Raw genomic sequence first — 23,583 nt, forward strand, 5'->3', positions numbered from 1 at the left:
AATCTTCATGTATGATTTTTAAATGCCAAGTAAAATGACTGAGATGTGCAAAAAAATGCTGAACCCAATTCAGTATTAACCCATCCTAAACTTAAAATGGGCTCCACAATCATTATTTAACTCTCACAAAGCTCTATGGATAAGCAATTGCATCTACTGTTTGTCAACGGCATAAATGGGATAGCTGAGGCTTTCTGTATTTTAATAGCTTTAGGAGATTTCATCCCATTGCAAGATGGCAAACATTAAATTTTAGCTGCTTTTATGTGGACAGGGTTTCATTTATGAATGAAGCTTCATTCATTCTGAACTGGAATGGAATATTAAAGTGGGCAGAAATCGTATTTATGTGCATTTTAAAGCACAATAATGCAAGGATATTGCAAGCCTTAATATGGATGAGAATCAAGGCCAGTTAATTAACTTATGAAAGAAATTGACAATGTCTGTATTGGATCAAAGGGTAAAAATAAAATTGCACTTGGACATATAGTTAACTCTTACCGACTTCAAAGCTCAGCCCATGTGTAAGCACACTGCTGAATCAACGCTGAACACTGCTGAACGTGATGTTTGAGGTGCTCTGTAATAATTTTGAATCATTTAGTTGTGAGAACTAAACTTGTAAAGCATGGTAACACCCCCCCCCCCATGATATTAATAAAATAATAAAAACCTTAATTTACTCTACCTGGTTTTACTGAGATTCTGTTTGAGGTAGTAGGTCAGATTGATCCTGGTTCACTGCACTGAATTGCATGAAGATATGCTGAGGATTAGTCTGTCTGATGTTTTTAACTATGTCTTATGTTTTAAATGTGATGAAAAAGCTTCTGTCAAACTCCTGCTAACAATTTTTTTTTGTGATGTACCAGATATTGACGAATGTGAGACTGGTACTCATAACTGCCCCCCCGATTTTATCTGTCAGAATACTCCTGGATCTTTCCGTTGCCGACCCAAGCTACAGTGCATGAATGGGTTTATACAAGATGCGCTAGGCAACTGTATTGGTAAGGCGTATTCTTATTTCGGTGAATACTTAAGTGTTGCCTATGAGATAAGTTGTGATTTCACTGGGTGAGTTCTGAGCTTCTCAAGTCATTCTTCATGCATGTATGCATTGCTCTGCTATGTGATTTTTCTGGTCCTTTAAAGGCAGGCTTGGTCCCACAGGTAAGATTTACAGTCAAATCCTGTTTAAATAAGACTTACATGCTAGATCTTTGTTTTTAATGAGATTTGGTTACCTAAGGCACTTAGCTGCATTTGAACATTTTCCTTAAGTCTTTGGGGATTTTATCTGAAACAAAATTGTTAAAAAATTTGTGACGTGTTTTATCTCTCTCTATCCAAAAGGTATTAGGTAAAGCTTAGTATAAAAGCTGTAATTCATTATGTCCTTTGTAACACACTTCATTGATATTAGTATATGTGGTGCTACAGGTATTTAGGTATTTCCAGACCTGTCCCCCTTCAGTTATAGCTTATCAAGAATCTTACTATGTATGAGAATGATGGGCCAGTTATAATACACCGTGGAGAAGAGTTTTATTTTAAAGACTGATTATGATCTGTCGGGCTAATGCCTTGTTTCCAAGACTCCTACAGAACAGAATTATAACCTTTATGTAAATATGTTAGAATTACTGGTTTCCAGCAGACCCTAAATGGAATTGTCTAACATGACCTACAAATCTATCAGTTATTCCCTTGAGTAGTATTTTCAAGTCTTAACTTATCTTTGAATTCCCCCAGCGGCGTAGCGTGCCTTGGACTTGTGGAACTGGCTGAGCAGCAGCAGCTGCCAAGTCTAGCTCATTGTCAGCCCCGCGTTCCCCTGACCATATCATACCCTGTAGTGCCGAAATCTGACACTGGAAACACCGAGGCTGAAAGCAAAATTGCAGCCTTTAAAATGAAGGGGGCCAGGGCTTGCGCAGAACAAACCCTTTGGAGACGTGTATCTGCCAGAGCTCGCACCAGGTCCACGGCTGTTAGAAGTTATCCTGCCTTCACTGACATTAGCAAAGCCATATCAATTTGCAGCAGCAATAGATATGTCCTCTAAAATGCATTTGCTCAAGATATTTACCCAAACGATTTCACAGGCTGATTTTAACAAACTGTAAATCAAATGCTGCCCTTTGCGGTGATGAAGGGGGAAAAGTAGGAAAACTTTCCTGTATTGCCAGTGTCATCATAAGGTGAAAATCTTACACTCTAGTGAGCTGGGATAGGCCTGACTGAAATGACATACCTTTCCCCATCTACAGGCAACCGATGTTTTGCAAGCTAGATGCCGTGCTTAATACCATGCCAACTGGAAGGCAGTAGCTCTTCAACAGTTAACAGCACCACTGTGTAAAATGATGATAATATCCCAGTGAAACAGTTGGGAAAATTGTAGGCAGAGAATTACTCCCATGAAGCTGGACTTCGCTGAAGGTTATGGAATGCAAGCACTCACAAACAGTGCTGCTCCTACAAACTGTCAGGTCTTAGTTCCGTCGACTTTTCCAGGTAGCAGAGTCTGCCTCAGTATCTCCTCTATCCACTGATTCCTGACTCTGAAAGTCCTTTCCCCCAAACTAATAGCACACGCTAACCTTGTGTAACAGTGAGTTCCTTACCTTCTTGACTAGACATGCCACACCAGATCATACTCCAATATAGCTTAGTCTCATCTCATTACATTTTCTGAGATTTTACTTTATAGTGGGTTCTTACCCGGCAAAGGGTATCTTTGTCACAAAGTGATACAATGTCCAGTCTGGAAAAAAAAAACAGGCATATGTTTGATGGATGGTAGAGGGCTGCATAGTCTTGTGAATATATAAATAAGCTATTTGCATTCTTATGTGTTTACGTGGACAGCCTACCTTAAGACAAGGTAAGGTAGTCATGGGGAATACCTGTGAGCAGCAGTTTATCTCTCCGTAAAAACGGAGTCAGCTGCTACCTTTATGAGCTCGTACTACTAAATAGCTCATTCACTGCGAACCACAACCCAGAGACTGCAGCGTAACTGGTTGAGCTGGTGAACTGAATTGTTGATCATCTCTTTGTATGTTTAAGGGAGACGTTCAAAGGCTTTTCAACAAATACAAGTTCTGTACCCCATTTCTACTTCTTTTCGGCGGGATCTGGGGCTCTCATATCTCTCCCAATCTTCACCCTGGAAGCATTACATCAGTGAAGCTAAATGACAGGAATAGTTGTGTTCTCTCATGGGCAGAGCTTTTCAAATTCTGAAGGATTACATCAGGGTGTCATCCTCTGAAGGACTGAATAACGAAAGCATCTTACCTTAAATGTCTTCAGACAGCAGATAGTTACACTGACTCATTGTGCTCTTGCAGATATCAACGAATGCCTGAGCACCAACATGCCATGTCCAGCTGGGCAGATGTGTATTAACACCGATGGCTCATACACCTGCCAGCGCATCTCACCCAACTGTGGCCGAGGTTACCACCTCAATGAAGACGGAACACGATGCGTAGGTAAGTAACAGTTTTGAAGACAAAACAGTTTGAAGAAAATAAATCACATCTATGATTTAAGCTTACCGGTTTCTTCCACTTTGCCCAAGTTTTCCTCATTTCCACAGTCAATTCTTGATCCTGTTCTTTCCCTCCTGGCAGTCCCAACAAGTGAAGAATGACAAGGATCCACTCTCTGTCCTTCATATAACTCATGAAACCCTGTATTCTGAGAATAGGAGAAATGATAATCACCCCCCCAAAATGGCATTGTCTGTGACTGTATTAGTGTATTGGAACAATGCTGTGTGGTCTGAAATCTCCCCAATACAGAGGTGTAACATAATGCCCACTTAATGTCCCACAGAAGCCATTCAAGTAATGTTGAAAGGCATATATGCCTTTGGTTAGCTTTTAACTAAGGTGACTTTTGCAAAAGAGAGGTGGTTTTGCATGTGTTTTCAGTTTTTGTAAATGGCTTATCAAAGCACTACTGACTGTGGGTCTCTGGCATCTTACAGTAGCTGAAGATCTGATCCATGAATATTGACTGTGCATAGTAAAACAATTTTGCACCTGATTTCCTCCAAAGATTGTCTGATTTCCTGATTTATTTTCCCTCCCAAGTCCATCAACATTAACAGGACACCTGAGAGATAACCCGTCAGTAAGAACAGTTTGGATTTGTGACTCTTCCTGTGGAAGCTGAGAGCTAGATCAAAATCTTGCCTTCTGTTTCAAAACAATTTATAACTACTAGGGGACACAGAAATATGTTAACATGTTGCTCTTCTCTCAACTTGCATGCTCAGAAGTATACTTTCAATCCCTTCTCTCTTTTTTTAGATGTGGATGAGTGCTCATCCTCTAATCAGCCTTGTGGAGAAGGACATGTCTGTATAAATGCCCCAGGCAATTACCGTTGTGAGTGCAAATCTGGCTATTCTTTTGATGTCATCAGTAGAACTTGTATTGGTAAGTTGCACCTATCGACTTAAATACATGCAGCCATGGCATTTTAAAAAATGATCCCGTGTAAAGAATGTTATTGCTCTCTGCATAACCTCTTTCATCTGAATGTAAAATTGACTACTGTATTATTTGTATAAATCTAATACCATATTAGAGAGATGCTGATACTTCAAAGGAAGCTGTATTAGTATTGTCAACATGTTATCTGTTATCCTGTTTAAAGGTAAGATTATGAGAGTGCGTGTAATTGTTTTCTGTGATACTTTTATATGCACCTACAGCAAAACATTCCTTTGGAAGATCAAAGCAACTTTCTTCTTTATAGATCTAATTCAATTATGCACTGGGGTACTTCTAAATGAGCATTTTGAGCAAGCTCTTCCCTCTCTGGTATGAAATTTAGATCTTGAAAACAAAAATCAAACTTTTATGACCGCATTCTTGTCCAGGCTACTCCTGCAGTGAAGCCAGCCAATACGTAGACCTTGTGTATATTTATTGTTGCAGATATCAATGAATGTAGACGCTATCCAGGCCGCCTTTGTGCTCACAAGTGTGAGAATACTCCTGGTTCCTATTACTGCACTTGTACCATGGGATTCAAACTTTCAGCTGATGGCAGGTCGTGTGAAGGTATGGCTGTCATATGCTTTGGCTTATAGTGTGAGATACAGCTCATTGCTGTTGAGCTATTTCCGTTTGATTTTAGCTTGTAAGACTGCAATGGAATGGCATGAGAAATCAATGCAGTTATGATTAATCAAGGACACTGTAGCCCACAGTTCCAGTATATTGCCCTTTAGCTGGATCACGCAGAGGTGTATGAATCTGCATTTACTGTATTTTGAAGGGTGATTCAGCTAGACTGGATTCAAGATCTTCAAAACCAGCCTTGCTGATACCCAGAGATAAAAATGCAAGTGTGGTCCTAAAGACTCCATCTAAATCACACACCTTGAAGGACAGTGGGAAATCATAGCACAGTGCAGATTGATCTATACTGCCAGACCCTGTTGAGAGTAAGACACCCAAAGCCCCTTATTTCCAGCTTACTCAGTGACATGCAGACCATCCTTTTTTAAATTAAAAAAATTGTTTTCCAAAGTTTTGCCTTAGTCCTGTAATAAGAGTGATGAATATAGCAAGAAATTTGGGGTTCAGGTATATAATTTTGCATTTCAGATTTAAATGAGTGTGAGAGCAGCCCCTGTAGCCAAGAGTGTGCCAACGTGTATGGCTCCTATCAGTGTTACTGCCGCCGTGGCTTTCAACTTAGTGACATAGATGGGATTTCATGTGAAGGTAAGCATTATTGTTTTGCAGCTAGAATATGAGTGAGCATTTCGTATTCTCACTGTAACATGTATGAACAGTTCCATGCTCCTGTAATTGTTTGATTTTAACATTTGGTTCTCTAGTATCTTCCTCTGAAACTATGAAACTTTATATAATGAAGGTCTTCTACCCATGTCCTATTCTAGAAATAGACTTGGGTGGTGTCACTTTTGCTGTTTACAGTGAACTGTAGCTTGGCATATTTTTGTAACTTACCAGATTTTTATTTTTTTCCTGAGGAGCTAACAGAATTTCTTGTCTTCAGCAAGTGAAGATACAAAGACATTTATAGGTTACATGTATAATACATAATATTAGTAGATAGTATTTCATATATCCTCTTTTTGTGGCTGGTTCTGAACTAATGTGTAAGTAAGGTTTTCCTCAAATACAAGGAGGATGTGGGTGTGACCTCATGAACGAGATCCTGAATTTGGACTTAGGTTTCCAGGACTTACTAGACAGTGAGACCTTAGGCAGAACACCTCATCTCAATTTCCTTTTTTTAAGAACAGGGGTAAAACTATTCCTCTCCCTCCCTTTCGTAAAGTACTGTGATACACGTCACTGTAAAGTGCTTGCTCTTATCCATTTACTTTGTCTCTTGGGCCCTCACATTGCTTTTAATTTTCTTCACACCTCCATTTATTCCTGGCAGCCTTTATTGACTGGAGCCACCCCTATCTAATGATCTTTTTCCTTGCCCAGCAATTAGAATCAGGAAATTGTGTTTGAAGCTTGCAGCAGGAAAGCCATACATGTGCACTTGGTTGAAATGTCATGAACACATAGTAAATTAGTGGTGTTTTCTTCTTGCAGATATCGATGAATGTGCTTTACCTACTGGAGGCCATATCTGTTCCTTTCGATGTATTAATATTCCTGGAAGCTTTCAGTGTACTTGTCCCTCCACTGGCTACAGGTTGGCACCCAATGCACGCAGCTGCCAAGGTGAGTTCAATAACTGCAGGGATACCTAACTGGATTGTGGACTTCTGAAAATTTCTAGCAAGTTTTTATGTTTAAAAATATGCCTTTCCTACAGTAGTACAGGTAAAGCAGTAAACATCAGTTTGAAATCCAAAGAAACCAGTATTTTATAATAAATATACAGGACATTTCTCTTATAAACTATAGAATGCAGTGGAGAATACTTTTTTATAACATTATAAAGAATTCTAACAAATTCTGAAGATTCCCACTGTGAAATTATATGAGTGAGTTTAGCCATTAAAAGAAAATATCTCACTATAAACATTTCAGCAAATATTTAGGTCTTGTCCACTTAGTGGCACTGCTGCTCTTCCTTCTCCTGTTCTTGCCTGCTGTTTGGGTTAGTTTTCTTCTTTTTTTGTTCTCCTGCCCTCCCCTTCCAATCCCTAATAATGTTTAATTGCATCCCATGTTCTGTAGTATCTAATATGATACTTTCATCATCCGGCACCTGCAAGTAGAGGAAAGGCATGTCTTTAATCCACTCACCTTTTTCCATTTGGCAGATATTGATGAGTGTGTTGCAGAAAGCCACAACTGCTCTTTCAATGAGACCTGCTTTAACATCCAGGGGGGCTTTCGCTGTCTGTCTTTGGAATGTCCAGAAAATTACCGCAAGTCAGGAGATACGTAAGTACTTTCTTTTTCAAGACTGAACAGTTTTTTGGTGACATGATCTCCCTTATGTCATGCCACTGCCAACTCAATACATAACGGATTCTGGCAAATACGTATTTTTTTGGTAGGCCTACCCTATGTTTTGCACACACAGGTCTGGTCCCTTTCTCATGCTCCTGTTGCAGTCTAAGAAAAAGGTATTCCCTTAAAAAATGCCATGTGTCAGTGGTTTGTATAACAATGATCCCTAAAGCCATAAGCTGGTGTTCTCCCTCCGGCTACCTTGCAGACAACCTGTTAGCAGGTTTACATTCAGCTTCAAAATTCTGACTTTCATTGCCTTTCACACGTAGTCTTTCCTTACTATTACGCTCCAGTGAAAGAGTTCTTTTTAGCTCCCTCTCTGAATTCTTACTAATGCTGTTGTAAAGCATTGCAAGGGTGTCTTATTTTTAGTACCGTTTCACCTCTTAAAAAAGCTGGGAATCCTAGCAAGGGTGGTATGTTAGCCGCTGCGCATATTTGTGTCTCTTAACCTGGCTCAGAGAAAGTCTGTGCATTCTGGTTTGAAAATATGAGACAGCTTTGGGAGGGTGCAGGGACAGCTGGCAGCTCATTTATACCCATCCAATGGTGCTAGCAAAGTGGAGAAGTTGCTGCAAAATTTCTGTTGCGTAGCTAGAGTTTATGGCTGATGCAGATGACTGCTTTTCCTCCTGCCCTGTGGCTCTATGGCCACCCTGTACTCCCTTGATTCTTCCAAGGGCTGCTCGACCATCACCCCCATGTGCCCCATACCCAGGTAAGTGTATGCTCCACCAGCTAGGGAGGAAAGCTGATAAATCACATTTATCATCAGCCTACTATTGCTTTTCACAGTCAGTGTTCATATGCCCACCATCTTTTAGATAAAATTGAGTACTCTGTGCCTCCTCTGTAGAATGAAGCTAATGTTGATCTTCACCAGGGACTTTGTGGGGTTTAGTTAGTTTCCATTTAAACTTTGATGTGTGAAATGCCTTAGAAGTGGCACAGCAGATGTATTCGATCAGAATGCTGTAGAGGGAGTTCATGGTATAAAACCAAATACTTATAAAATATGCTTGTATTCTGAGAACTGTGAATGGTAATTAAATTTTAAATTATATTTGTCAGATCAATAAACAGGCAGTGCCTCGTGATGCAGATGTTCTCTTTATTTGTAATATTGTGGGTACATTTGTATCCTAATGCAAAAAAAGTCATTTGCAATGGGCCACTAAGCAGAATTAGCAGATTTCTACTCTTATGGACATCCCCCTGAGTTGCAAAGTTAGTTTATAAAATACACATTGTACACACACATTCCATTTAATCTTCTTTCTTATCTATATTTTTATGCATGTGTTGAAATTAATGGCTATTTGAGATGCACGGGATCTTTTGGGGAAGTAGTAGAATGTCTGAATTGTTTTTCTGTGTCTGGGCTGTTGGGGCCCTGTAATGGCTTACTCTGCCTAACTCAGACAGACTCATAGGGAGAGATTCTTCTGATGTGCTAGGGCTATAATTAGGCTATGACTCAGACACAAATCCTGTAGCTGCTCAGTGAAGTTCTAATTATTTTAATTCCTTGAGCTATTATCTTGTTGGATTTATTAGGTTTTTCCCTCTCAACAGCTACAGACACAGTTACTAAATTTATTGTCGAAAATGTGTTTGCATAAACCAAGGAGAATATGAGTTCATTATCTTTATTGCAAAAAGTCCAAGTTAGTGCAATGGGGAGATAGGTACTCTCATACTTAGCCAGTATACGAGTGTTATACCAACATGCCAGAATCGGGGTTTATGTATTTGGGTTACCTTGTGCCCATTGGGGAACAGTTTCATAAGACAGCTCTATAGCACCCTTTTTACATCCAAACTAATTTACATATTCTTGAATCATTTATTTTTGGCATATATAGCCCACCATAGCTGATAGCTAGCATATCTTCATTAGCTTTTGCATGATAATGACATTAAATCACTTTTTCACCCAACATTGTGCCAGGACTCTAAAATCAAAATAGTTGGCTTCTCATGACATCGTATCTATTACAGATGCCATTTTCCTCTCCTTTTTATTCAAAACACATTCCAGTTTCACCAACTTGGCACATCATAAGAAAGACAACACATTTTCCATTCCCATCAAGTTGGCACCTCATGGGATTTTTTTACCCTATTCTCCAATATTTTCTTTGCAACAGCAGTAATTTAATAGGCCTCAGTCCTGCAAATCCAAGTCTGTTCATATTTATTTTTCCTTACGATCCTTGTGTTGGGATGCCCTGACATGACCCAGGAGCTTCCTCACACAATAGCTTTAAAGCTGGGGTTTTTGCGTGGTGGCTGTTGTAGTGGTGATTGTCATCAGGTGAAGTAATCACAGGATCATCCCATGCTACAGGCTGAAAGCTCAGGATGCTGTTAGATACCCTGAGCTTCAGGAGGAAACAGCCTGAGTAACCTTCCCCTAAAGACCAGCAAAGCACCTGGCATAGTCCAATCCTTAATGGTAACAATTTCAGTGAAGGTCTTATCTCTTTTGCTTAAATTCTGCTTTTTTTTTCTTCCTTGATCAGCCTATAGGCTTGGTATTTTTCCAAAGATAATAAAGAAAGATCTACTGCTACTCACAATAGGATTTAACTTGCTGTACTGCCTTGCCAAAGGCTTTTTGTTTTCAAATTGCATAACAATTAAATTCTCTTTATGCGACACTGAAGTCTAACATTTGTAGTATTTAAGCCAAGAAATAGTAGAGAAGATAAAGAAGCAGTTATGGCGGCGTGTCAGAAATGTGTGCTGCATTGAGCCAGATTGGGAAATATTTTTATATTCTAGACATGTCTGCATATTATTAAGGTTGCCTGTCGCTTCTCATTATTAGGACCTGTTTTTAACTGCTTAGAATTTTGCCAAAACGTAACCAACGGCTGAAGTTTTACATGCCAGGTGTCTGACTCAGGCTCAAGTTTTGGCAAATTTCAGCCAAAGCAGTTCACTCATTTCCAAGAACAAGGGTAGGGTGGAGCACAGTTTTGTGTGTTTGAGACATTTTGGTGATTTTCTTTTTTTTCTTTTAACAGTTTGCTGTCATGTTTTAGAGCAGAAACCTGAAATTTGTTAGGAGATTACTTTTGTGCTTTTTGTCATCATTACCAAAACCCTCTGCAACCTCTGAAATTAAGAACTTCGTAAAATTTCATTTAGCTTTTTTTTTTTTTCATAAACCTTAGGAAATTAGGACCTTGATGGTTTATCTTAATCCACCCCTGTATGCCAAAACAGTCAGGTCTACCTGGAGTATTTCTGAGAGCTGTTTGTTTAATTTTTGCTTCAAGTCCTTGAATGATAAGGCTTTCATAGCCTCAGTGGCAGTCTGTCTTTGTGTTTGACTATCTTCCTCAGTGCAATTTAATTCTTCCTATCAGCAGAGAGGTCTGTCTTTTATAGCAACAAACAATTCTCTTCTGATTTAGCAGACCTGAGCTTCTTGCAGCTCTTTAAAGCAATGTAAAATGCGCAGGTACCAACTCCTCGGGCTGTCTGAGCCTGCTCCCACATATAGCCACAGGAAAGAAGCCCGATCTTCCCTGTAATGTCAGCTCCAGTCTGTCCTGGGCAAGGCACTGCCGGCCCTGACAGCTCCGCGCGTGTTTCTTCTGTGCTTTCAAAGACCACCCAGACTCCATGGATAAAAAAGCTGTTTCTAGCACAGGAGAGAGAAGAGCTGACTCGGTAAGAAGGAGGGGCATACCTAGGGATAAGGAGGCTGAACGTAGGGAGGGAAGGATCTGCAGGTATGACCAGGTGAGGAGAATGAGTCTGGGAGATGCTTGAGGCATAGAAGGTAAAATTGGGTAAAACAATTTAGAGACAAGAGGGAGACCAACCACAGGAGTCAGGAGCTTATCGTTAAGGGTGATTGGTGCTAGATTTGGATGAAGACCACCAGAGCAAGGAATAATTTGGGGTGGCTGCACAAAGATACCGAGGGAAGGGGTCTGTGCTTTGGGACTAGGGGTGTGAGGTAGGAACTGAGAGAACCAAGCACCAGCCAGGAGAGATGGAGCAAGAAGAGGAGGATTGTCACTGGCTGAGTAGACAGTCCTGGTGCCAAATGTTGAGTGAGCAGGATGAGCGGCAGGCAAGGAAAGAGGATAGGAAGAAGAAGCCAGGTTGGGAAAGTCAAACGAAGGAGACAGGGATAGGATATAAAGGCTCAGTACTGAGGGCAAAATGAAGATGGATCTGTCTCTTCTATAGCTTGAAAACTTGTGGAGACTTTCCAGCTCCAGACAGGAGGAACATGCAGAGTATTTGTCCGTCCTGTCTGCTGTACTGCTGTATACTGTATTCCCGCCTGAGCCTGAAGTGGGACTCCAGATTCTCCTCTGGTTAAGAAATATCTGTGAAAACCAGCCATCAGTTGGTTTCATTTCCTTTAAGGTCCGGTGTCTTTAAGACAAAACCCAACTTCCATGGCTGATCTGGGCCTCAAGGTGTGGTGCAACCTGCAGAAAAGAGATACACACCGATGATAGCATGAGCAAGTGCCTTGGTAGTGGAGTATATTCTAGGAGGTCTGGAAGATTGTTACAGCTCTGGAAATCTACAGGGTTGAATTTCAGAGATGTGTAGTTTGGTAATAATACTTGGTGAGTTGTTTGGCATGTTGAGATGGTTTCCCTGTATGAAGTAAATTACAAAGCCGTGAATTCCGCTAATAAAAAGTTCTTCTCCCTTCAGCACATGCAGAATTGTTGTATACCACTCAACTCCTTTGGGCACAGTGGAGTGAAAACCAGGCTCAGAAATTAACAGGAAGGAAGGCAGAAAATATTTTCTCCCATTTTTCCGTTAGGAAATGTTGTGTTCATTATCTAAAATGGAATCTCTCTAGTTTTGGTAGTTTTCTTTTCCTTAATGAGTAACCAGTGTTTGGTACATGAAATTCAAACTATGAGTAATTCTTTGAAATCAGTATTTCAGCCGCATAAATAAACCTAAGAGAAGAGAGTAGTAGGTGAGCTAAAATAATCAGGAGCAAATTCAGGAATAAGCATTCAGCAGCAGTATGTGCTTATTTTTCTAGACCATGCGCTTAGTTGCAGAGGTTTGCTAAGATGAATATTAAACTGCCTCACTGCAAAGCAGTGCAGGTGTTACTTGGGCTCTGGGTTGGGTTTCTCTGGCAGCATCTTGCTGCCTCCTCAGCACTCCCCTTCTCCCGCTGGGTCCCCCCTGTGCTCTCTGCCGCAGCGACACGGCGTGGTGGCAGGGTGTGGTAGCTGTAGGGCCAGCTCATCCCTCCTGAGATGCCAAGGAGCTGGAGCAGCACCCAGGGTCTGGGGCTGCTCCCTTGCTAGCAGTAGATCATTGGGTTCCCCCACTGTATGATTTTCTTCTGCCCGCTGGAGGGAAGCGTTTAAATAAGGTCTAGAGAGTACACTGGGATATAAATGCTCATTGCTTACTGCCTTTCTGGTGCATGACCCCAGAATGAACTCTGGTTCTTGAAAGCAATAATATTCGCTATCTCTCCTTTGTGGTTTTTTGATGGAACAATTAGTGCACATTAACTAAACATACAGTGAAGTGTGGAGTGTGGAGTGTGCACCACCAAAGAATAAGATAAAAGATGATGAATTTTGAATAATTCTAACTCCTAGCCGCAGGCACATCTGTCTCCACAAATAACTCTCTGAATCAGCAAAATGTCCTTTTTCAAATCTTAGGAAACTGGGAGATTTGGTTTTTTCTTCTCTTAAAATTCTGGCTATTATTACAAAAGGCATTTTACTTTTATAAAAGAATAAATCACGGCATCTTTATGAGCATGTAAGTGCTTCCAAAAAGATTTACATGAAAAAAACATTTCCAGCTAAGAAATTAACTGCCTTGACTTGCTTCAGGATTTCAGCAAAACCCAGCCATTCTTTTTGTGGAGTTATTGATGACATTTCAGAAAAGAATGCAGAACTCACTATACCTGAAAATATTCCAAGAGTATCCACACCTAATTAGCCGGCCATCCTGTGAAGACTTGTGTGTGTTCTTTACACACATGAATAAAATTAAGAATGCATTTAAGTCTTCAAAGAATTGCTTTGTACTTCGGTTTGCAACTGGTATTAAAAGAAAACATAGAACACATTAACTGAAGAACTAAGGGTGCTTTTATCTACTCTTTTTGAAAATGCTTATTTTGCATATAGTAAGAAGTTCCTGGAATTCAGGTCACCATGCACTGGCAACAAAATGGTGCTTATGAGCCACAGTTCTATTGATACCAGATACTCCTGATAGGAACTCAATGTCAAAATAAAATAAATTAAATGGCACTCAAATTTCCTTGAGGTAGTAAGAAGCAAACCGTGCTTTCATGCTGGAGCATTTCTTAGTAAAGAAATGAATGAATCGTTTAGGTTCCAAAACCTCAGCCTGTGGACTGAATATTGCTTTTGAGTGGAGAGACTGTTGGTCGTAATTTAATTGATTCATAGTTGTGCATGAAGCAGGTTTGGAGCTAAATGCACAACCTCATCATCCCCACATTTTTCAAAGTCAACATCCAGCTGAGATTGTCATGTCTACCTCTACTTCCATGTACCTGTCTGAGAAGATTTTCGGATACCAACTTGAATGTGGTGATTTGGACGCATCTTTAATCTGAAATTCGTATATTCTTTCCCTGTATGCAATTCTCTAAAGAACTTCTCAAACCCATCAGGTAGCATGACATGGCAGGTCTTCATTAGTATGCTGGTAAACTACAACATTCTTTTAATGCCCATACCCGTCTGTGTCGTATTTACAGGACAAACTTCACTTCTCTCAGTAACAGAAAGGGAGGAGATTGCTCCCTCCATGTGGATCATGGTGTCTATTGCTGACATTAATTGTTCACCTTCAGCCTGTATGGGTGATCTCTTCCTCATTCTCTGGATTTGACACTGTAATACGGTGCCTAGTGGTAAGAGAAGGAAACAGCAGAGGGCAACTTCCCTCACTCAGCGGCATCGTTCCTGTGACTCAGGGCTGCATAAACGTGGATTGAATGTGTAGGGCACATGCTGGAGACATCAGGCTGTTGGATCTTGTTTTCAGTGCTTGCCTAGGTGTGTCTTAGACTGACTCAGGTTAGTTCTCCTTGGTAGCACAGAGAATTACTGTGCCACATCAGGAGGAAGGTTTATCTTCAAAGCAAATAAACCTTAACATACATGCAGTGTTGGAAATAAGTTTTATGTTCCTTGGTATGCTTTCAGATGATTAACATACATAGTGCAGTATCTAGAATGCCTCGTCTCTCTCAGAAAGGCCAACTCCTTATACATTTGTGGTTTCCAAATACTTTGCTCAGTCTTAAAATCCAGCCAGACATCCATGACACAGTCAACTCACTAACCACTTAGGATCTCTTCTTTTATTTAACGTATGTTCAATCAACAAAAGCATAAAACTTGGGGGGGTGGGAGGGGTGGGGTAGGAAAGCCAGTGTTCTCCCTAGGAAGAGCTTAGCTGATCTAAATGCAAATAAACTCTCACCCCCAGTGAGGTGCCAGACTCAATCCATCTGCGCATGCAAAGAAAGGGCAACACTTCTGAAAATGGCGGCGCTTCTCCAAAAGCACCAACTACAGACAAGTTCATCCTTATTTAATAAATGTCCATTTGCAATATGACTGAAGTGTCAGGCTGAAGAAGGGATACAGTATGCAAGTCGACATATCTTCTCCCACCCCCACTGCCCTTGCTCTCCTATCACGCTTGCTAAATGTACACTAATCTTCCTCTTGTCTTGTGTTCTCACTTTTCTTGCAGTCGCTGTGAGCGCTTGCCTTGTAATGAAAATAAGGAGTGCCAGAGCCTGCCTCTGAGAATAACCTACTATCACCTCTCTTTTCCTACCAACATCCAAGTACCCACCGACATTTTCCGCATGGGTCCTTCCAATGCTGTCCCTGGGGATAAAATTCTGCTGTCCATCATCAGCGGGAACCAGGAGGGTTTTTTCACCACAAAAAAAGTGAACAACCACAGTGGCATTGTGGTCATGCAGCGGCAAATCACAGAGCCCAGAGACCTTCTTCTGACAATTCAAATGCAACTTTTCCGCCATGGAACTGTCAACACATTTATTGCCAAACTTTTTATCTTTGTCTCTGCACAGCTTTGATCCTTAACTTACAGGCATCACTGGCTACTTTTTCTCTTCTAAGAGTAGCTTTTTTTCCCCAATTTTAATAAAGTTTTAGTTCTTCTGTTGCATGCTGCACTTGCATTTTATTTGCCACATCATTACAGTTCTCCACTTTCCCTGAACATCTCAGTTTGGGGAGGTTCTTACGTGTACTCTGCATCGTTACAAAAAGCAGAAACTGGTGTCCAAGAGCTTATTATCTGAATATGCTGGGGACTGAAAACTATTAATTCGCTTCACACAGTAGTGGAGTTGGTCTCCTTTGATGATACACAGCTGCATATGTTTAGGTCCAAATTTTCAAAACAAAATAGGCACACAATTTGAGCTTTCTCAACTGAGACATCTTTAGAGAGTTTCGTCATTTATGGGGCAAATACTGTGCATTTTCTGAAAATCTATTAAAAGGGCATAACTTAGGCCCTTAGGACCTGAGAGGTGCCCCAGCACACAAGTCACTTGGAAAGTGTGGAGCCGAGATTCTCAAGCTGCGCTGGTTATCATTACTCTGTTGTAGCCACTGAGCTCGTGCTGATTTCCACCAGCTGCAGATCCCAGTTCTAAGGATAGTACAAAAGAGAATCTCCTCTAAAGAACATTTATTTTAGAGATTTTTCATCTTCCTTTCTGTGGAATTTCCTCTGAATTGATAACAATGAGAAATCGGCAATGAACTTCCTAACAGCATTCAGCTAGTAGCAGAGAGCTCCTTTCTATTTCACAGGCTATAACAGGAACATTTGAAAAAGGTATTTAGTTGGTCTCATAACATTTTTGTCTCTCCAACTTCCATATTAAAGCTGATAAATTTTAAACTGTAAATACTTTACCCACCACCACCACAAAGCCCCCAAGCAAACCCTAGCAGCCCTGAAATGCCAGCCAGAATTCCAATATCCAAATCTTTCTTCCTTTACTTCTACAACTTTCTTCCTTTACTTCTATGCAGTCAAGAACAATGTAGAAAACACAACTGGAATTTCTTCGGAATTCTTTCGTTTTGTGAGCTGGAAAAGGATTTATTTTACTCTTCAGTCCTTGTGTTGATAAACATTAAAAGCTCAGTCCCAGACGTATGATCTAAAAATTAATGTTCTTTTACACCGTGCTGGTCTCAGATATCTCTGCTGCCTGGTACATAGGCAGAATAGTCAATCCATAGATGAATGAGGAATAATCCATGTGAATGCACATATAAACCAAAAATGCCTCACTGTGTAAATATAGAGAGCACAGGCAAGGTATAAGGTTAGAAACTGGGAACCTTCTAAACTGAGATCACAAGCCTTAATCACCTGAACACAAGGAATTACTCTATTAACTGTAAGCTGCGGGCTCTTGGGCTCATCATCAGCCAGGGACTAGACTGGGGCATGATCGCAGCGCTCTGCCAGAGTATTACATGTTCCCTAAGGCAAAGTTTATCCCAGCTGGCTGACAGGAGTTCAAGTCTCACGAGGAATGCCAATGTTTAATAAGTCTGTTGACACATACTTATAAAGCTGCCAAAAGTTGCCAGTGGGGATAAAGTCCCAGCTTTAAATATTGAAAGCACAAGCCCATGCTACTTAAGCTAATGGGGTTTCTTACCGCCACAGAAGATGCTTGTATATAAATGCCCTCTGGCTACCAGTTCATTATGAGGCCACAGTTAAGTAGGATAAAGATTCAAAAATAAACTTCATTTTTGCAAGCATTAATATATATTTGTTTGGCAGGAAAAGAAGGGAGTATGAGAATTTGGCCCTCGCTGTTGTAAAATACTACTATATTAATTGCATTCAGCAAGTAATTCAAGAACATGGAGCTCAGGTTCTCCTGTATTCATGCTTTAATGCTGCAGCGTAGCTAGAACTTTCAAGAACACGTATGTAATTATGTAGCGCCATTAATTTGCGTGGTTCTTTCCAAATGAAAATGAAATCAATGGCTCCTGGTCCAAAGAACTTACTAACTGAATCCAGCAGAGACTATGAAAAGGAATGACACCAGGACCCAGGAAGAAAGAAAAAACTATCTTCAGGAAAGGATTATTTGCAAAATAGTCAGAGCAATGGAGCTGTTTCTTAACTTTTTTCTCTTTTAAATGAAAAAGGCCTGGAGGAGTTACCAGCTCTCGAGCTGCACTTTTTGCTAGAGGAGAAAAACTTGAAGGAAAGATTTGAATAGAGAAAGTTCTCAGCACTTACGAAGAAACTTTCATCAGTCACAGTCCCCACTGTAGGAGGACCTGAGCAAAAAGAAAAAAGTCAGCTAATTAGATGATCAAATGCAAAGATTATGTGTAAGGATAAAATAAAAAGTATTTTGAGATCAGAGTACATCATTAATAGCAAGTATCAGGGTTTGAAATAGATGCTGGTTGTCAAAGATGTTACTCCAGAAGATGTCTAAAGATGTGCTCTGGAAGCAGTGGAAGAACAAAGTTGTACCAACTGCATTTTGGATATGCTGAAGCAATTAGCAGGGATATCAAAAGAAAGGAGATCAGAGAAAGAATATTTAGGCAGGGGAAAATGAAAGCACAAACTCAAGTTTAGCAGTGTGGACACAGCATGCAAAAAAAAAAAAGGTTGTGGGATTTGTAAGAGGAGAGAGAAACAGTGCAAAGAAGTAGAGCTGACACAAACAATAACCTGTCACCTGTATGGTTACAAGCTGGATGGATCTAGAAACTAGTTTTAGTCTAACACAAATCATTTGTGATCATTGTGATCCTCTGCTTCTGTGTGCAGGGTACCTAATTCATGTCAGAATGCTTTACTACAGTAAATCAGAAGCGAGAATTACAAACGTAAGTCTTACTTACGACTTCATCTTAAACAAATTAATGGCTTTATTGGATGAAAATTTCACAAATGTTTGTATTTGCCAAATTTTGTTCCAGCTGAAGTCAAGAGTAAAACTCATTTTCCTTCCCAGGAAGGAGCAAAGGCAGACCAATACTGAATGCTTCAGATACTCCCACCACAATGTTTTTGCATACAAATTCTATCTAAATACAGCTATGAAAATTCAGGATGCTATGTGTATTGTCTCAGTACTTCATTAGTAATCACGTCCCAAAATGAGTTATGCAAGCTACTGTTTATGGGTGTCCCTAAAATGTTTAAATGATGGTATAGTTATTATTTATGTGTTATATAACGCAAAGAGAAAAACTTTTAAAGAACTTTTTCAGAATTTATGAACACATTACTGGAAGTAAACCAGTCTGACTTGGCTTTTGTGACCCTGGCTCAGCAGGATCCCAAGGAACGATGCAGTGTTTGTTCGTATGAGTGTATAGACCTAAATGTCTGCTAAACTCCTCGATACACAGTAAGGAAAAAAAAAACAGGAAGAGAAGGAGACAAACTTGAATGATGTACATTTTGCCTCAATTCTGTTTGTTAAGTATTTTGAAATAGATTATTTTATGCTGGAACTAGACTAGGTAATCTAGATGATCCTCATTTCACAGACGTGTGGGTTGGCTAGCTCAAAGTCCTTTCTTAATTTGGCAGCTGAAGTTTAAAATAAGGGGATGGAATCTGTTACCACAGGTCAGACTGTTATGTCCCTATATCCAGAATTAATTTGTTCTAAAATGACCAGCATGAGGCATTTCAGCAGAAAGCCCTGTTCTGTTCCCTGTGAGATGTCTAGGAAATGATGAAATTCTGTACCGAGGTAAAGGTGGGAAGCAGAAGGTCTGTCCTGGCCTGTATCTCCTGGCCAGTCTCAAAACATCAACTGCAGAGTGAGAATAACAAGCCAGTCTCAGCTGGTGTAAATTAACCCAGCTTCATTACCTTCCCATGGACTATGCCAGTTCACATTTGTTGAAGCATGATTTCCTTAATGTTGATTCATGTTTTCTCTTTTATCTTCATTTTAGCTTCATACAATATCAGCGTGTTTGGCTTTGTTTTCTTTGATGAGCAAATGTGGGTAGCACATAATAAGAAATTACTGATGTATTTATTATTAATAGAGCCATAAAGTCCCTTTGAACATCTGAAAAAAGATGGCTTGTAGGTGTTGGACTTGGGTAACACATTTTGAAAAGAGCAAGAACCATTTGTTTCTAGAGGTACCTGACAAACTAAAGCTTCCATTTTTGTTTCCCTTTTACTCAGTGAATTTTTCTTCCTTTTAATTCCCCTCCTCTGACACTGCAGTCTTTTCTTTTTTCCACTTAGAAATATGAAGAAATGGGCAGGTCAAAGTTGAGATCGTTTGTGGGGCTTAGTCACATTGTAAGTCCCAGCATAGCCCTTTCATCTCTCATGAACACAGACCGGGTATTGTGTGAAGTTCTTGAACTGTAAGTGACTTTAAATTCACTCTAGTGACAAGGGTGAGAAGAAGTCATTTAACTTTTAATAGACTTTCAGGGACAAATGAGCAGCTGGTTGAGATGGAATATGAGATGACCCTTACCATTTCCTCAAACTCAGAATTCAATCTTTGAGGGTTTTTTTTGTAGTTAACTTTTTTCCTCCCCCAGTTTCCATTCCTCTCTGTTTTCTCAGTTTATATGGAAAGGGGGGGTGTGAAAAAAAGACTTAAGAAAGGCTTTTCTGGCTCTTGCTGCACTGAAAATCGTGAAAGAAGGTTGGCCCTTCAGATATTTCCTGCCAGATTTCCAGAATGGAAGCAATTGTTTCTGCGTTATATGGCTGATACCACATGGAGTACGAAAAGGCTTGTGCAAGTAAGTGTGTAGCTCCACTGAAATTGGTGAGACCACACCAAGGCAGTGCAGCTGAGGATCTGGCCCAAGTTGCTTGGTCCTGTATGTACTTTACATCTGGCATCTTATGCACTACAGTTCTCCCTGTTTTTGCATGCCTGGCTTGAAGAACTGGGTTTGAGGGGGTTTTGACTGCAACTTTCAGCCAAGCCAAATTTTTCAGTGGTCCAGGATGATGATCTGCCTTTGTCTGAATTTCTGAGGTGAAGAATGAACACTTATATAAATTACAGTTTCTAGCTCCCCAGATTGCAAAACACAAAGTAATTCATTTTCAGGATATATATGCATCTCTCTCTTGTTTCTCTTAGTGTCAGACTTGAAAAGACAGATACTATCCGTTGCATTAAGTCTTGCCGACCAAATGATGTCAACTGTGTGTTGGATCCAGTCCACACAATTTCCCACACTGTCATTTCACTGCCCATGTTCAGAGAATTTACAAGACCTGAAGGTAAGTGGTTTGTTCCTTGTTCCATTTAATAGACTACAACATATAAAACCTCCACCGGAAATCCTTGCCTAAAGCCAGACTAGCTACCGGTGTAGTAAAATGTTTGCACGGTTCCAAATTATAGTGTACTATTCATTTAATTAAAACCTTCGATATCCAGGAGTTTTAATTTTATGGGGCAAAGAAAGTCATTCTGAGCTCTAACTCATACAGCTTCCCAGTCTAAGGAAATACTGAGTCTGAATTCCCATTTACCACATAATTCACATTTACTCACATAATAGCCATGTACCCCATGACTTTTTTGTTCCCTTTTTTACAGATTTTGCCATAGGAAGTAGGTACTCATTTTATTGCTCTCATCTGTTTATGGTCTGTTGTTCACTATTGACAGGTGGCTTGTTCCAAGAATATAGCCTTTATCTACATGCAAACATTACTCACAAAATCCATTCTATTGAATATACTATCTAGTACTGTGATTTGGTGATTTCTGACCTACGAAAAAAAGGTGTTGTTTTTTTAAACAAAGAATAAAGGAAGGGAAATTCCAAGGACTGGACAAAAAGTCTTTAAGCTAGTCTTCTCAAAAAGCATCCAAGCGAGTGGCTGTCCAGTCATCCAAAGTGAGTTCTCCAGCCCCAGATGCTGCACTCTCTAGGGCACTTGTGTATTTCTTTAGTTCCTTTGGCCTCTGCAGTACCTGCAGTTCCATAAGGATTGCACTCACTTTGCTTAATTCACATATAAACCTAGAGAACAAGAGCTAATTTTTTGCTCTTTGGCATTTGTATTCATTTTCTGGCAGCTTCGTGGGGGATTGCGTACACATCCCCAGGTGGGATGACTGCCCTCAGCCCTGCTTCTCTGTAGGATGAGCCACTCGGCAACTTACTGTGTGGCCCAGACATGGAGAAGAAGGGGACGGAGGAAACAAGACTATTTTGGAGGGGTATTTAAAGATCTGAAATCCCTACTTCTGATGCACCCAGAGGCTCAGCTGTGCTATCTTGGAAATTCGTCCTGAATGAAAGACAAAGCTAATTCTTCACTCCTGTACCAGGAAGAAGGAGTAGGGCAAGAGAGGTCCAAATCATTCATTTAAGAACAATTTAGCCACTAATAACTTGGCTGCATAGAGCTGCTGCAGATTGTGTCGGGCCTGTTTCAGGCCTTGGCTGGCCCTACTTCACAGGGAATGGAGGAATGCCCCATAGCCACTTCTACTCCCGTACACACCCCTTCAGCCTCACCAGGTGTACTGGCAGTAGAGCTAAGGATTTGGCCCAGGATGCTTCCCAAACTGTTCCCTCATTAGTCCATCCTCATGACTTAATGAAAAGAGATGAGACCTAGTGATCTGAGAGTACTACCAAAGCCTAGAAGACGTTCCTAAACTGTAATTCAGCGCATGGCCTTGGGTGAATTCTTACAGCCCCATGGTTTAGTTTCATCCTCTGTAGAGTGAGGATAATAATGAGAATAATAATGCTTACCTCCCTCTCAAGAGGCTTGAGAAATAGTTTCACCTTTTTTTTTTTTTTTAAAACCTAAAACCTTCCTCCAGTACTCAAAAGGACTCTGTAATTTGTAATGGCAATACTTGACGTAACTGCCTAAGGGAATCAAAGTGCAGGGTTTATCTGTTTGGTCCCCCTCCACCACGCACCCTGGGGATCCTCAGCGTTGTCCTCTTTGGGTAAATGCTAGAAGTCCGACTGGATTCTAAGAGTGGTCTTTCTGGACTCTCCAAGTAATAGTGTTTTGGCTTCAGGGCTTCTTGGATGGCGCAGGAGGAGAAAATAAATCTATCCAAATTCTCCCTTCCCCCAGATGTTCTTTCCTTCCGTTTTAAAGGACAAACTGGGGGTGGGGGATGTCTTCCACCAGCTCTGAGGACAAGTAATTTTGGATCAAATTCTGTCGGGTTCTTCAGTGATGTTTTCAAATACCTCTCAGTACATTCTGTGATACTCTTTTATTTGCAGAGATTATTTTTCTTCGTGCCATCACACCTACATATCCAGCCAACCAGGCAGATATCATATTTGACATAACAGAAGGAAATTTAAGAGATTCCTTTGATATCATCAAGCGTTACATGGACGGTATGACAGTGGGTGAGTAGAGTGTTTTCTGCTTACTTTCTTCTCTCAATAGTACTGTAAAACAAGGTCGAAGAAATTAAGTAATTAATTCCCACCTTGATTTTCAAGCCTGTATTGATTTAATATTCTCCAGTCTAATATGTGTATTTTGAACTAATATCACAGATTTTGTTTTTAATTCAAAATACCAGAGGCCTAAACTTTAATTTGAGAAGTACTTTAACTTCTTTTCAGAACTGGCTCTAATTACAAATGCAAATGGCTTAGCTTTAAAACTATGAGGTTTGCCCATTATAATCAACCCAAATATAAAATACATAGTATGTCTGCAAAGAGACTAAATTTAATTAACTGTTCTTTCTTGTTTAAACAGCATTGCACCAATTTTTGGATAATAATCAAATCTTTAAAGCAGGACTGAGTTTACTGAAACTGTTGCCTGTTTTATTTTTTTAATGACAGGCTGGTTAAGTTTTAAATAAATACTCCTGTTGAATGTAAAAAGGATCTGTCAAATGCTGTGGTTTAGAAGAAATTTCAGAATGGAACATAGACATTTGATTTACAGTCTTGATTTGGCAGGGAGGAGACATGGCAGGAGATATACCTGTGTATATGGGTCATGCACGAAACCTGCCTCTCAT

The 23,583-nt window shown here is 40.2% G+C and overlaps 1 protein-coding gene across 1 annotated transcript in view; it reads left to right on the forward strand.

Moving 5' to 3' along the window:
- Positions 1-23,583, forward strand: part of FBLN1 (fibulin 1) — a 119,329-nt gene that overhangs the window by 75,235 nt on the left and 20,511 nt on the right. The window contains exons 9-17 of the mRNA XM_035888514.1: positions 876-1,013; positions 3,363-3,506; positions 4,332-4,460; positions 4,965-5,090; positions 5,640-5,759; positions 6,612-6,743; positions 7,292-7,415; positions 20,689-20,831; positions 22,820-22,951. Of these exons, the coding sequence (XP_035744407.1) occupies positions 876-1,013; positions 3,363-3,506; positions 4,332-4,460; positions 4,965-5,090; positions 5,640-5,759; positions 6,612-6,743; positions 7,292-7,415; positions 20,689-20,831; positions 22,820-22,951 (1,188 nt within the window). The remainder of the gene's footprint in view (positions 1-875; positions 1,014-3,362; positions 3,507-4,331; positions 4,461-4,964; positions 5,091-5,639; positions 5,760-6,611; positions 6,744-7,291; positions 7,416-20,688; positions 20,832-22,819; positions 22,952-23,583) is intronic.

The sequence above is a fragment of the Egretta garzetta genome, unplaced genomic scaffold, assembly GCF_000687185.1.
Source record: "Egretta garzetta isolate BGI_Z169 unplaced genomic scaffold, ASM68718v1 scaffold81, whole genome shotgun sequence".
Lineage (NCBI taxonomy): Eukaryota > Metazoa > Chordata > Aves > Pelecaniformes > Ardeidae > Egretta > Egretta garzetta.